The following is a 12,020-nucleotide window of genomic DNA, read 5'->3' as shown; positions in this document are numbered from 1 at the left end:
CATTTTTAGATCCAGATGTCAAAAGCTAGTCAAAAACAAGTATCAGATCTAACTCAATGAAAATTGTGTTCCCCAGTCAGAAAATTATTCTTAGCTTGGGTTAAACTGAATAAGCTCGAAGCATCAAATAACTCATAATGTGACTCATAAAGACTCGTAATGCGACAGAATGTGGCCCATGTTTTGGCATAAAATGCTTTCTTCAGGAGTTCAAAATTGATATTAAAACTTCTTAATATTACATTGGTCACAGAACAAAATTGTGTCGTATATCTTGTGTTTTTAAGTGTGACCCCTCCTCGATGGTGGTCACCTTCCCTGCCCCAGAAAGCACTGGAATTCACTCAACCAGGACAGGGGTGGGGGGCCTGTTTCTGGGTCCCATGGAATGGGGGCAGGCTCTCTTGCAAGGCCTACTGGACAGAATAAATCCGTGTCCACTCAAAAATTGGTACTCTAAATAGAAACGTTTACTTGAAAAAAAAATTAAGCATAAAACTAAATTCAAAGTCAATTGCAAAACAAGGCAGGAACATAGCCTCTTGCTGTCCTTCTGGCCCCCAGCACAGTTCCTGTTTGCTTGCTTCAGGGCCCAAAACTTCTTCCAAACTCCTCTGAGAGCGCCAACTCTAAGCTCTAATAAAGTTTCTGCGCAGAACTTTTCTAAGGCTCCCACAAAAGCTCCATCTCATCTCCCTTGTGCCATGTGAGAGGCAGTGTTATATCCCCGCTTAAGGGGACGAACCACTCTGGCACTGACCTGAATCTCACATACACCCCTTGAACGTCATCTGAACCTTCTTAGCTAGAAATTTCTCTTTGTAAAGATAGGATACTGCAAGACACCTTGTAACCCTTTACTGAATCCTCCAAGCCGGAAGATTTCACACGGTAAAGACATAAATCATACACTGGTGGCCAAGCAGGAGCCCCACAAGTTTTTCATATTAAGAAACTTGCTAGCTGGGGCCAAGAAGTCTTCCTAAATCAGTGATCCCCCCCCCGGTTCTGAAAAGTTGGCTGGAAAATCATTTTTAAAAAAAAGCTCCATTGATGTCACTACATCATTAAAGCTGAGGAAGACTCTGCAACTGGATTCACATCACTCGCTCGGCTCTGTCAATGTTGCTGCAGCAGTTTCAAAAGTGGCTCCCAAACAGCATGATTTAAAAAGCTCGGCTCCTGGCCCGCCCTTGCCCTCCCGGACGGCAGGTGGCGCTGCAGGGAGGCTCGCGGAGGGGCCGCCACCACCACCACCTCTTGCTCGTGGGTCCGGCGCTGCGCGCGGAGCCCGCGCTTCCTCCGCCACCCTCCTCCCCCCTCCCGCTGGAGAGACGAGGAGAAAGCGCCGGCCCGCGCCATGGCCTTGTCCGGGTCCCTCCGCAGAGAGCTGGCCGAAGCTGTTTCCAGCTGCCGGCTCCTGGTAGTGGGGGCCGGCGGCATCGGCTGCGAGCTGCTCAAGAACCTGGTGCTGACGGGGTTCACCAACTTGGACTTGGTACGGGGACGGGGGTCGCGCCGCCGGGGAGGGGGGGCGCCGGCCCGGAGATAGCCTAGGCCGCAGTATGCAAGGTGCCGGGGAGAAGGAAAGAAGGAGGCGGCTTTGTTTTCCTCCTCCGTTGCTTTCCTCGTCTCGGACCAATTTCGCCCCCTTGCTGTCCCTGCCCCCTACCTTATCCCGGGATTATTATAGTCGTCCCACTGCTGCCAGATGTGAACACTAAAAATGCGCTCCTCGCCACATCTGATTTCAGATAAATTAAGGGATTATCGCAAATAGCTCTCGCTTTGTCTGCCGGTTGAGGGACAGGGACATTGCGCAGCCTGAGCTCGGGAGGAGGCCGCACGGGGCAGGCTGGGGATGATGCCCAAAGGGGGAGAACTAGGAAACTACTTAGCTTAGATACAAGCCAAGAATTTTTAGGAGCTAGGGGAAAAAAATCTTTTATTTTTATAATTTCTGTTTTGTTTTTGGCTATTTTGCTCTTTATTTTTACCTGGGGTTTTTATATTTTTTTATTTTTGCTGTTTGTTTTTCTTTGCTCTCCCCCTTTTTTTCCCCTTTCGGGCACTCCCCTGCCTTCAGGCATGCTTTTTCCTTTCCAGTTTCTTTCTCTTCCTCTAGTTTCCTGGCTCTATAGTGTAAGGAGTAGGCTGATATAGTTCTGGGTTTTACCTTATTTCATGCAGGGATGATCAGAACTACAATCAGGATTGAATTAGCCATGACATGGAGACAGGTGGCTAGCCTAGTGTTTTTCAGCTCTTTCCTGGAGACACCCCGAACCAGTTGGGTTTTCAGGATTGCCACAATGAATATGCATGAGAGATAGATTTGCATACAATTGGAGACCCAGGATATGCAAATCTGAAAATCCAACTGGATACGGTAGGTGTGCCTTTAGGAGAGGGTTGGAAACATTGGGATAGCCTATGCAACTTATGCTCATGAATTTAGCCCTTCCAGCAGCGGCTGCAGCCGAGATCCCATGGGCTTCTCTTCCTTTAGAGCCCAGGCTGTGATTTTTAGGCACTCAGGTAACCTGGTACCCAGAATTCCTCTAGCCCTTTGAGGAGAAGGGTCAGATTTCTTCTGTTTACAGTATGTTTACATTCTTTAAGTGTTTTTTTTTCCCAGCTGTGGGCACAACAGGTTTCTAGACTGAGGGCAGCAGCTAGCAATGGTTTATTATATTTTGAATAGTTGATCAAGGCTCCTCTATGCACCAACCACTTCCCTGGTTCTTGCTGACATGGGAAAGCAGCACTAATTTTTGTGTTTAAGTTCCTGAGAAGCACAGCTCTACTTCTCCCAAGCAGCTGTCAAAAAACATTCTCCCCGTTTTTCCTAAACTGCTTTTCTGCTGTATCTATTTTAGATTACTCAAAAGACCAACGTTTGAGGCAGGGAGAATGGGCTCAGTGTATTATTTTCCTTGTTTTGGAATAGTTGTCATCTTCCCACCCTCGCAGATCTGGAAGGTGGCAACTATGATTGCTGCCTTTATTGTACATTTTGCCTGTTTTTTGTCATTGTTGATTATATGTTGTACGAGATAAAATTATACTACAAATGTAATTATTGTACATCTGGCAGCACTGCAGCTGTCTGTCTGTGTTTCCCGTTAGCTGAGATTAGCCTGTTGTCTGCAACAAGTGAGAGAACCACTTTGCACCCACAGGACTGGGTGGGCAAGTAGAATCATGCCGTATCTGTGAAAAATGTTAAACTGCAAAAGAAACAGAAATCTCGCGCCACAATCATCTTGGTTTGTTTTTTTGTGAAGAGTCTGCACTAACTTCTTCACTGCTAGTTTTATAAGGAGTCATAAATGAAGTTGTGGAACCTAGTGCCTGTAAAACAAGTGCATGCACTTTCTCCATGCTCCCTTCTATCTCCTTCTCTTTCAGAATAATTAAAACCAGGGCTTAAATGTGTGGGGGAATGACCTGGAACATAGTTCTGCCACTTCTTTTCAGATTTAAAATGCAGAGCAGCTGGGTGTTCTGCTCCAGTTCCTCCCCTTCAGGCAGCCTGCAGGGAAGAAGGTGAGCCTGGAGCAGATTGAGCAGAGAAAATCCACGCTACTCCCTAATCCAGCCTCTTTCTCCCTCCTCTTCTACAGGAAACTGAAATGCATGGTTTGGAATGATGTATCTTTTGAAGGGTACTAGGCGAACAGGGAAATTAGGGCATCTCAGTAGAGAGGTTGCAATAAATGCTAAAATGGACCAGGTACCTTTAAGTAAAGAGCAAACGAAGCAGAACGATTTCAAATTATCCCTGTCAATTGATAAGTAGGTTTTTTGAAATGTCTGTATACAAATGCTAAAAGACTACAACATAAGATGAGAGAGAGTGTATAGCACTGGATGAAGAGGGAGATAAAATTAGCATCACAGAGACCTGGTGGAAGGAGGATAACCAATGGACACTGTGATACCAGGGTACAAATTATATTGAAATGATTGGATGGATCAAATTGTTGGAGGAGTGGCACTATATATTGAATCAAAATGCAATGTTGAATCTTTATGGATAGAAATTCCAGGTGGAAAGTGAATAAAATAGCACTGGGGGTGTATTACTGTCCACCTGGCCAGAATGAACAAACAATGAAATACTAAAAGAAAGTAGGGAAGCTAACAAACAGGCCGATACAGTAAAGCGTTGCCGCGGTTACCCTGTTTCTAACCCGCTTTGTACGCACAATTTGGATGCGTATGTCTAACCCGCGATTCAGTATCCGGTTTTACGCGTCCTTACCGCTTCTTGAAATCGAAGCATATCCCTTTCCGCCCACGGCATGTATATGATATGTTAATGATCGGATTAGCTATTTCCTCCGATACAGTAACGTGCGCCCAGATTATCGCCTTTTTAACCAGCTATTTTGCCGCGTCTTTAAACTGCAAATTTACCGCCAACCCTGGCGTTAGTGTGGTGAACTTAGCCGCCCAGTCCCAAACCAACCCAATCCACAGAAAAAAATGCTTCTCGCACAAGGGGGAAAAATTATTACAAGCAATAAAGCAAGGCGCAGGGCGAAAATCATTTCTGTATTACGCTCGGGCATCGGGGATTGCCAGCTTGACAAGCATCAGGCAAGCCCCAGCAGCCGGCGGCAGGGAGCGCAACAAAGCACCTGTGCGCAGCTCCGATTTTCCGCCTCCTTCAGACGGGCAAGAGAGAGACGAAATTTCACGGGCCAACTTTCCACTAGCCCCCGCTCACCTGCCATGGTTGTGGCCATGCAAGCCCCCAGCAGCAGCAGAAGGGCGTCCATCGGTGCCGGTCTCCCGTGCGGGCGCGCTGACAGCTCCGGAGCAGCCCCAGTCCTCTCTCCTCTCCTCCCGAGGCGCGCACCGCAGCTCCCCTGCCTCCTGGGGAAAGCCAGCGGCGAGAGCGGCTTCAGCAGCCCGGGGCGGATCGGGCGCTCCCCATGCGAGGTGGCTTCCAGCAGCCCCCACCGGCGAAGGTGCATGAATGCACGCTGTGATCTCTGACGTCCAGCCGGGTGCTCAGGTCACGGCGTGCGTTCATGCACCTTCGCCGGCGGGGGCTGCTGGAAGCCGCTTCGCATGGGGAGCGCCTGATCCGCCCCAAGCTGCTGAAGCCGCTCTCGCCGCCGGCTGCCCCCGGGAGGCAGGGAAGCCGCGGTGCGCGCCTCGGGAGGAGGGGAGAGCTGTCAGCGCGCCCGCACGGGAGACCAGCACCCATGGATGCCCTTCTGCTGCTGCTGGGGGCTTGCGTGGCCGCAGCCAGGGCAGGTGAGCGGGGGCTGGTGGAAAGTTTGCCCTTGAAATTTCATCTCTCTTGCCCGTCTGAAGGAGGCGGAAAATCGGAGCTCCGCGCACAGGTGCTTTGTTGCGCTCCCTGCCGCCGATTGCCGGCTGCTGGGGCTTGCTGGCGCCGGGCATTCAAGGTAGCGGGGTCTGTAGGAGAATCATCCACTTTCCTGGTGAAATGACGTTTCAAATGACATTTGAAATGACAGTTACCCGCGCACCCAGGATACTGTATAGGCGCGCTGTATACCGCTCTATACAGTAAAATGGATTGCGCACGCCTACCGCTTCATGGACGCGCTTTGGACGTGGCTTGCATTTGCGTCTCATTTGAATACTGTATCGAGCAGTATGTGATCCAAACTGTGCGCGCGGCAAACAAGGGTGCGCCTGGAACTGCCACACTCTTTCTTACGCGTCCTTACTGTATCGGCCTGAAAATCAGCAGCACAGTAATAATGGGTGATTTCAATTACCTTAGTATTGACTGGGTGACTGTCACATCAGGACATGCTCGAGAGGACGTTTCTAGATGAAATAAATGACTGCTTCATGGAGCAGTTGGTACAAGTACAAACAAGAGGAGAAACTATTTCCTAGCATGTAGCCAGATGGACTCAGGACCAATGGGTATTGTGCTCTTCTGCTAGCAGATGGGAGACGGAGTCAGATTTCAAAGCTGACATCACTCTAGATATACCCCTGTAGTAACCTCATCTCTTCAATATCTTTCAGTCTCCTAGCAGATGCGGACACTATCCCACACACTAGAATAGAGCCACTTGGCAATAATAATCACAACATGATCAAATTTGACTTAAATGGGGACACTAAAAAAAAATCTACTCTGACAGCATTTAACTTTCAAAAAGGTGACTGATAAAATGAGGAAAATGGTTAGGAAAAAACTGAAAGGAGCAGATGCAAAGGTTGAGTTTACATCAGGCATGGACATTGTTTAAAAATACCTTTCTTATCCACACCAGTGGGTTATATATCTCTACCAGCAGATGGAGACAAAGCAAAGCTGACATAACAGTATATATACCCCTGCACTGACTGCCCGCTCCGTCTCCATCAGATGATGGATGTACATTTCCCTACCGGGGATTGCTTAAAACAAAATTTGTAGAAAGAGAAAAGAAGAAGGAAATTAATTTGCCCTGCTCTCCTGTGGTGATACCTTATGGTCCCTCCCTCAGTCAAGTTTTTCTGAGGTGATATCTGCAGATCCCTCTCTCAGAAGAATTCCTCGGTCTGGTAGCTGGTTTTCTGGCATAGACTTATCTGTAGAGCGACAAACAGTTGAGAGGCTAGCAGGTGCGGGAAACAAAGCGCGGCAGTGAAGGCCTGTGCCCAACCCCCTGCAGCGGGAGACTGATTCTGTACTTGGCCGGGATAGACTGAGCTCAGGTAAAGAATATATATATTTTTAAAAAAATAAATTTTTTAAAAAAGAGAAGGGGAATTAATTTTACGGATTCCATCCCTTTTTTGGTCTCTGAGCTCGGTGCGCCGATCCGATGTCCATTCCTGTCTCTGGGGGAGCTTGGAGAGTTATGGCAGCTTGGCGGGTTGAGCAGCCTTTTTGGCTAGGCACCACTCTCAGACATTGCTTAGTCGCTGCGTGGTAGGCCGCGGTGGCATTCACGTGCTTTTCTACGCACAGGGTTGCTGCGAATCAGTGCCTGAGTGTTCGTGCTTGGGGAGGCGTTTAGGTGGGCAATTGGGTGTGCACCTACCTGAGCCACGTATTGTGTACCTATATTTTGGGCATCCGTAGTGTATGCTTATTGGACAGAGCTCGTTTTTGGGCGCCCTGTCCAGGTGACCATGCAGCCATGGAACTGTATGCTTTTGGGAGTGTACTGATAGCAGGTATTTAACCATGACGCCGGTAGCAAAGAAGTCAAAGCGCCTTACCATTTGTGCTGCTTGCCATATTTTGGCATCACAACCTGGTGTCCCCTCTAGCTTGTGCCAGAGCTGCTTGGAGGCTCAGGGAGAGTTGTCGCCGACTGATTTTGCTAAGCCTGGTCCTTCCCAGCATGATGCAGGAATGGAACAGGAGGGGGAACTGCAAGAGGTTTTGCCTAGTTTTGGGGCTCCTCTAACTGGTTCGTCAGAGGGGGAAGGTAGCTCAGTGGGCGCAGGACTGATCCTGCTGGTTTTAGTATAGATTCTTTTGCCTTTTCTTGGGTGGAATTTTTTCAAGGGCTGCGGTCCTTTCTTCAAGCTCAGTTGGCGGCCCCGGCCAAACCTAACAGTTCAGGATCACAGGTGTGGATTCCTTTACGCCTGGTGCCGCAGATAAGCGCTGAAGTATGTCTAGACCTGTTGCGGGTCACGCTGATAGGGACCAGATGACACGGATGATGAAGCCGATCCTTATTCCCTGGAAGATGGAGAAATTCCTCCGGGGTTGAAGCCGTATAGAACAATGTTGCACTTCTTTCATAGAGATGAGTTGCCGGCTCTGATCTCCCAGACATTGAAGATACAGGGGAGTGTTGGGTACTGATTCCATGTCTCAGCCAAAGAAAAATCCCATTATAATTTCTTTGCGTAAAGCATCATGTTTCTTCCCCCTTATGGTTGCTGTTCAAGAATTGTTTGATCTTGAATGAGGCACCCTGGAAGCTAATTTTAAAGGGGGACGAGCCTTGGAAGCATTGTACCCCCTGGATCCGGCTGCGAGAGAGCAGTTGCACTTTCTGAAAATGGATGCGTCGGTGTGTGACGACTATCCCTGTAGAAGGGGGAGCGGTATTGAAAGATGCGCAAGATAGAATTGAGGCTTTCCTTAAGCAGGCCTTTGAGGTAATGGCAATGAATTTACAGATAGCCTCTTGTTGCTCCCTGGTGGGGCGCTTGTTTGCTTCTCTGTCAGGAAGTCAATTAATCTGGTTTGAATTCCAGGGCAGTGATAGAACTGGCAGCTGCAGGCTGTGACCTCATCTGCATTTCTGCCAGAGGGGTGTTTTCGGTGATACCAGCCTGGCATCGGCTATGGCTGAGAAATTGGTCTGCTGATACAAAGTCATAGTCTATTCTTACAAAATTGCCCTTTGAAGGATTACTTGTTTGGGAGTGAGTTGGGAAAAATGGCCAGTAAGTGGGGTGAGTCCCAGGTCCCTCTGTTACCAAAGGATAAGAAGAAGGCTCTGCACTCTTTTGGCATGAGAGGTCTTGCTAGGGGTTTCAAACGCTTTCGACCCTACAGAGGAGCGGCTTCTCAAGTGGCTTGACCTTTGGGTAGGTCTCAGTCCTTTCATCCCTGGCAGCTCAGGTGGGGCACAGGCTCGAGTGGCGATGTCCCCTGAACCTCTCAATGAAGGTATGCTGACCCACCCCTGAGAATAGGAGATAGGGGGTCGCCTCTCTCTTTATTGGAGGTGGGTCAAGATCAGGTGATGAGACATAGCTATGTTCTGGAGTTTCTCAGCATTCCTCAGGATGTTTTCATGTTGCCTCCCTGCAACTCTCCGCAGAAGAGGCAGGCAGAGGCGTGTATGATGTCAAGACTCCTCAGCCTGCGGGCTATAGTCCCAGTGCCCATTTCACAAGAAAATATTGGCCAATATTCCATTTATTTCGCTGTACCCAGGAAGGAAGGTTCCTTTTGCCCTTTCTGGATTTCAAGGGCGTCAACCATCATTTGTGGATCACTTGTTTCTGCAAGGAAACTTTACGCTCAGTGATAATGGCAGTACGGTTGGGGGGATTTGTCGGGTGTACCTACATATTCCCATCCAGCTCGAGCATCAATGTTCTGTGTTTCGCTATTTTGGAGCAACATTATCAGTTTCGAGCGCTACTCTTCAGTTTGACCACTGCACCCAGAACGATCTCCAAGGTCATGGTGATGGTAGTGGCAGTGTTGAGAGAGGATGACATTCTGGTCTACTCGTATTTAGACGATTGACTAATTCAGGTCAAGAGTATAAAAGAGCCTTCAGGTCTCACACAAGGTGATCTCTTTGCTACAGGAGCTAGGTTGGGTGGGGAACTTGGCCAAGAGCAATCTCCAGCTATCGCAATCACTGGAGTATCTCTGTGTTCATTTCAACACGAAGCAAGGCAGGGTGTTCTTGCCAGAGATCCGCAGTCAGAAACAGATGACGCAGGTGCGCCTGTTGACAGAAACAATAACCCTGACAGTGTGGTCTTAGTTACAGGTTCTCTGGTTGATGGCAACCACCCTAGAGGTGGTTCCATGGGCAAGGGTGCATATGAATCCTCTTCAGCGCACACTGCTTGCTCATTGGAGTCCACCGTCTCAGAACTACTCAATACGGCTTCACTTACCGATGGAGATCATCATCCAGTTGCAGTGGTGGTTGCAAGCAGATCATCTAAGGAAGGGCATTTCCTTATGAACACTAGACTGGCTAGTACTCATGATGGATGTGAGCCTCCAGCATTGGGGGGGCTCACTGTCAGGAGTTGACAACACAGGGGCGCTGGAGTACAGAAGAGTCTGGAGCATCGATCAGCTGGAAGCCTGTGCCATTTGGCATGCTTACGATTTGTCGACCACTTGCAGGATCGAGCAGTCCAAATAATGTCAGACTGTGTGACGACAGTGGCTTACATCAGTCACCAGGGAGGAACCAAGAGCCAGCAAGTGTCACAGTAAATAGCCCAACTCATGGAATGGACAGAAGTACATCTTCAGGAGATCTCAGCCTCTCACATTGCAGGAAAAGACAGTGTAAGAGCAGACTTTCTCAGCAGACAGAGTCTGGATCCAGGAGAATGGAAATTGTCAAATGAAGCGTTCCAGCTCCTAGTGGACTGCTGGGGCCTCCCATTTCTAGACTTGCTGGTGACATCACACCAATGTGAAGGTTCCTCACTTCTTCAGTCGCAGGAGAGATCTAAAGTCCTTGGGCATCAATGCCTTCATGCAGGAGTGGCCAGAAGGCAAGCTTATATATGCCTTTCCCCCCGTGGCCCATGTTGGGCAGAATGATTCGAAGAATTGAATCACATGGGGATGGTGCTTCTGGTGGCGCCAGATTGGCCCAGCAGCTTTGTGAAGGTTCCTAGTGGACTCTCTTTTTTTTGTTACTGGTCCACAGGGGTCTGCTGTGGAAGGGACCTGTTCTTCACGAAGATCCAACTCAATACGGTATGGCCCTTGAGAGGGCTCGGTTGCTAAAGCGTGGATACTTCACTGCTATGATTGCCACTTTGCTTCGAGCATGAAAGCTCTCCACTTCCCTAGCCTATATTCAGGTTTGGCGAGTGTTTGAGGCTTGGTGTGAGGAACATAAGAACATGCCATACTGGGTCAGACCAAGGGTCAATCAAGCCCAGCATCCTGTTTCCAACAGTGGCCAATCCAGGCCATAAGAACCTAGCAAGTACCCAAAAACTAAGTTTATTCCATGTTACCGTTGCTAGTAATAGTAAGAACAGAGGGGTTCTTTCTCATTTAGTTAAGATCCCGCTCATTTAGGATTTTTTTTGCAGGATGGATTGATTAAGGGGTTGGCCCTTAATTCCTAGAAGGTACAGGTAGAAGCTCTTGATGGTTTTTTGTTTTTTTGTTTTTTTAGGTCAGGTGAACAGTGAACACTTGTCAGCCCATCCGGATGTGTCCCGGTTCTTAAAAGGGGTGAAACGTCTTCATCATCTTTTGCGGTTACCGGTGCTCTTGTGGAGTCTTAATCTGGTTTTGGATTTTTGAGCGGGTCTCACCTTTCGAGCACTGCGTAGCCTCTCTTTGAGGTTACTTTGAAGACTGTGTTTCTTGTGGCAATTTGTTCTGCATGTAGAGTTTGTGAACTGCAGGTCTTGACTTGCTGGGTGCTGTTTCTGCAACTGACTCCGGGGATGATACAGCTGTTTGCTGTCCCGTCTTTTTTGCCAAAGGTGGTCTCGGATTTTCCCTTGAATCAATCAATTTCCCTGCCGACTCTGGACAGGGAGAGAGATGCAGATGAATATCACCTTTTATGGACCTTGGATTTAAGCTTATGATGAGGTATTTGGTGGTTTCTAAACCTCTCAGGAAGACTGGCCGGCTGTTTATACTCCACGGTGGGAGTAAACAGGGTGAGCTGCTGTTGCAGGCTACGATAGCCTGCTGGATTAAGGAGGTAATCACAGTCATGTATGTGGATGCTGAGCAGCCGTTGCCTAGTCAGGTGAGGGCTCATTTGACTAGAGCTCAGGCAGTGTCATGGGCAGAGATTAGATTGTTGTCTCCCATCGAGATTTTCCGAGCTGCAATGTGGTCCTCCTTACACACCTTTTACAGGCATTATTGCCTGGGTGTTCAGGCCTGAGAGGATGCAGCCTTCGCACATATTGTTTTGATCGGACCATGGGCAGTAGCTTTGGCACATCCCATCGGTGTGGATTAACCTGTCTGAATGCTAAGAGGGGAGAAATTACTACTTAGCTGATAATTTCCTTTTCTTTAATGAAGACAGGTTAATCTACCTTCCCACCCTTGGCTGCAGGATGGTGATGATATTGTGTTGATATTGTCCTCCTGAGTGGCTGAGTAGATGTGAATCGGTTATTTACTCTTTTGGATAATAGAAAGACTAGGGGGCACTCCATGAAGTTAGCATGTGGCACATTTAAAACTAATAGGAGAAAGTTCTTTTTTACTCAACGCACAATTAAACTCTAGAATTTGTTGCCAGAGGATGTGGTTAAGTGCAGTTAGTATAGCTGTGTTTAAAAAAGGATTGGTTAAGTTTTGGAGGAGAAGT

General features: G+C 48.3%; 1 protein-coding gene across 1 annotated transcript in view; it reads left to right on the top strand.

The window, feature by feature from the left end:
- Positions 1–1,194: 1,194 nt before the first annotated feature.
- Positions 1,195–12,020, top strand: part of UBA2 (ubiquitin like modifier activating enzyme 2) — a 186,375-nt gene continuing 175,549 nt past the window's right edge. The window contains exon 1 of the mRNA XM_029608377.1: positions 1,195–1,498. Within this exon, the coding sequence (XP_029464237.1) occupies positions 1,361–1,498 (138 nt within the window). The 5' untranslated portion in view covers positions 1,195–1,360. The remainder of the gene's footprint in view (positions 1,499–12,020) is intronic.

The sequence above is a fragment of the Rhinatrema bivittatum genome, chromosome 7 (genome assembly GCF_901001135.1).
Source record: "Rhinatrema bivittatum chromosome 7, aRhiBiv1.1, whole genome shotgun sequence".
Taxonomy (NCBI): Eukaryota; Metazoa; Chordata; class Amphibia; order Gymnophiona; family Rhinatrematidae; genus Rhinatrema; species Rhinatrema bivittatum.
Note: the sequence above shows the minus strand (reverse complement) of the source record. Positions and strands in the feature narration are given on the sequence as shown.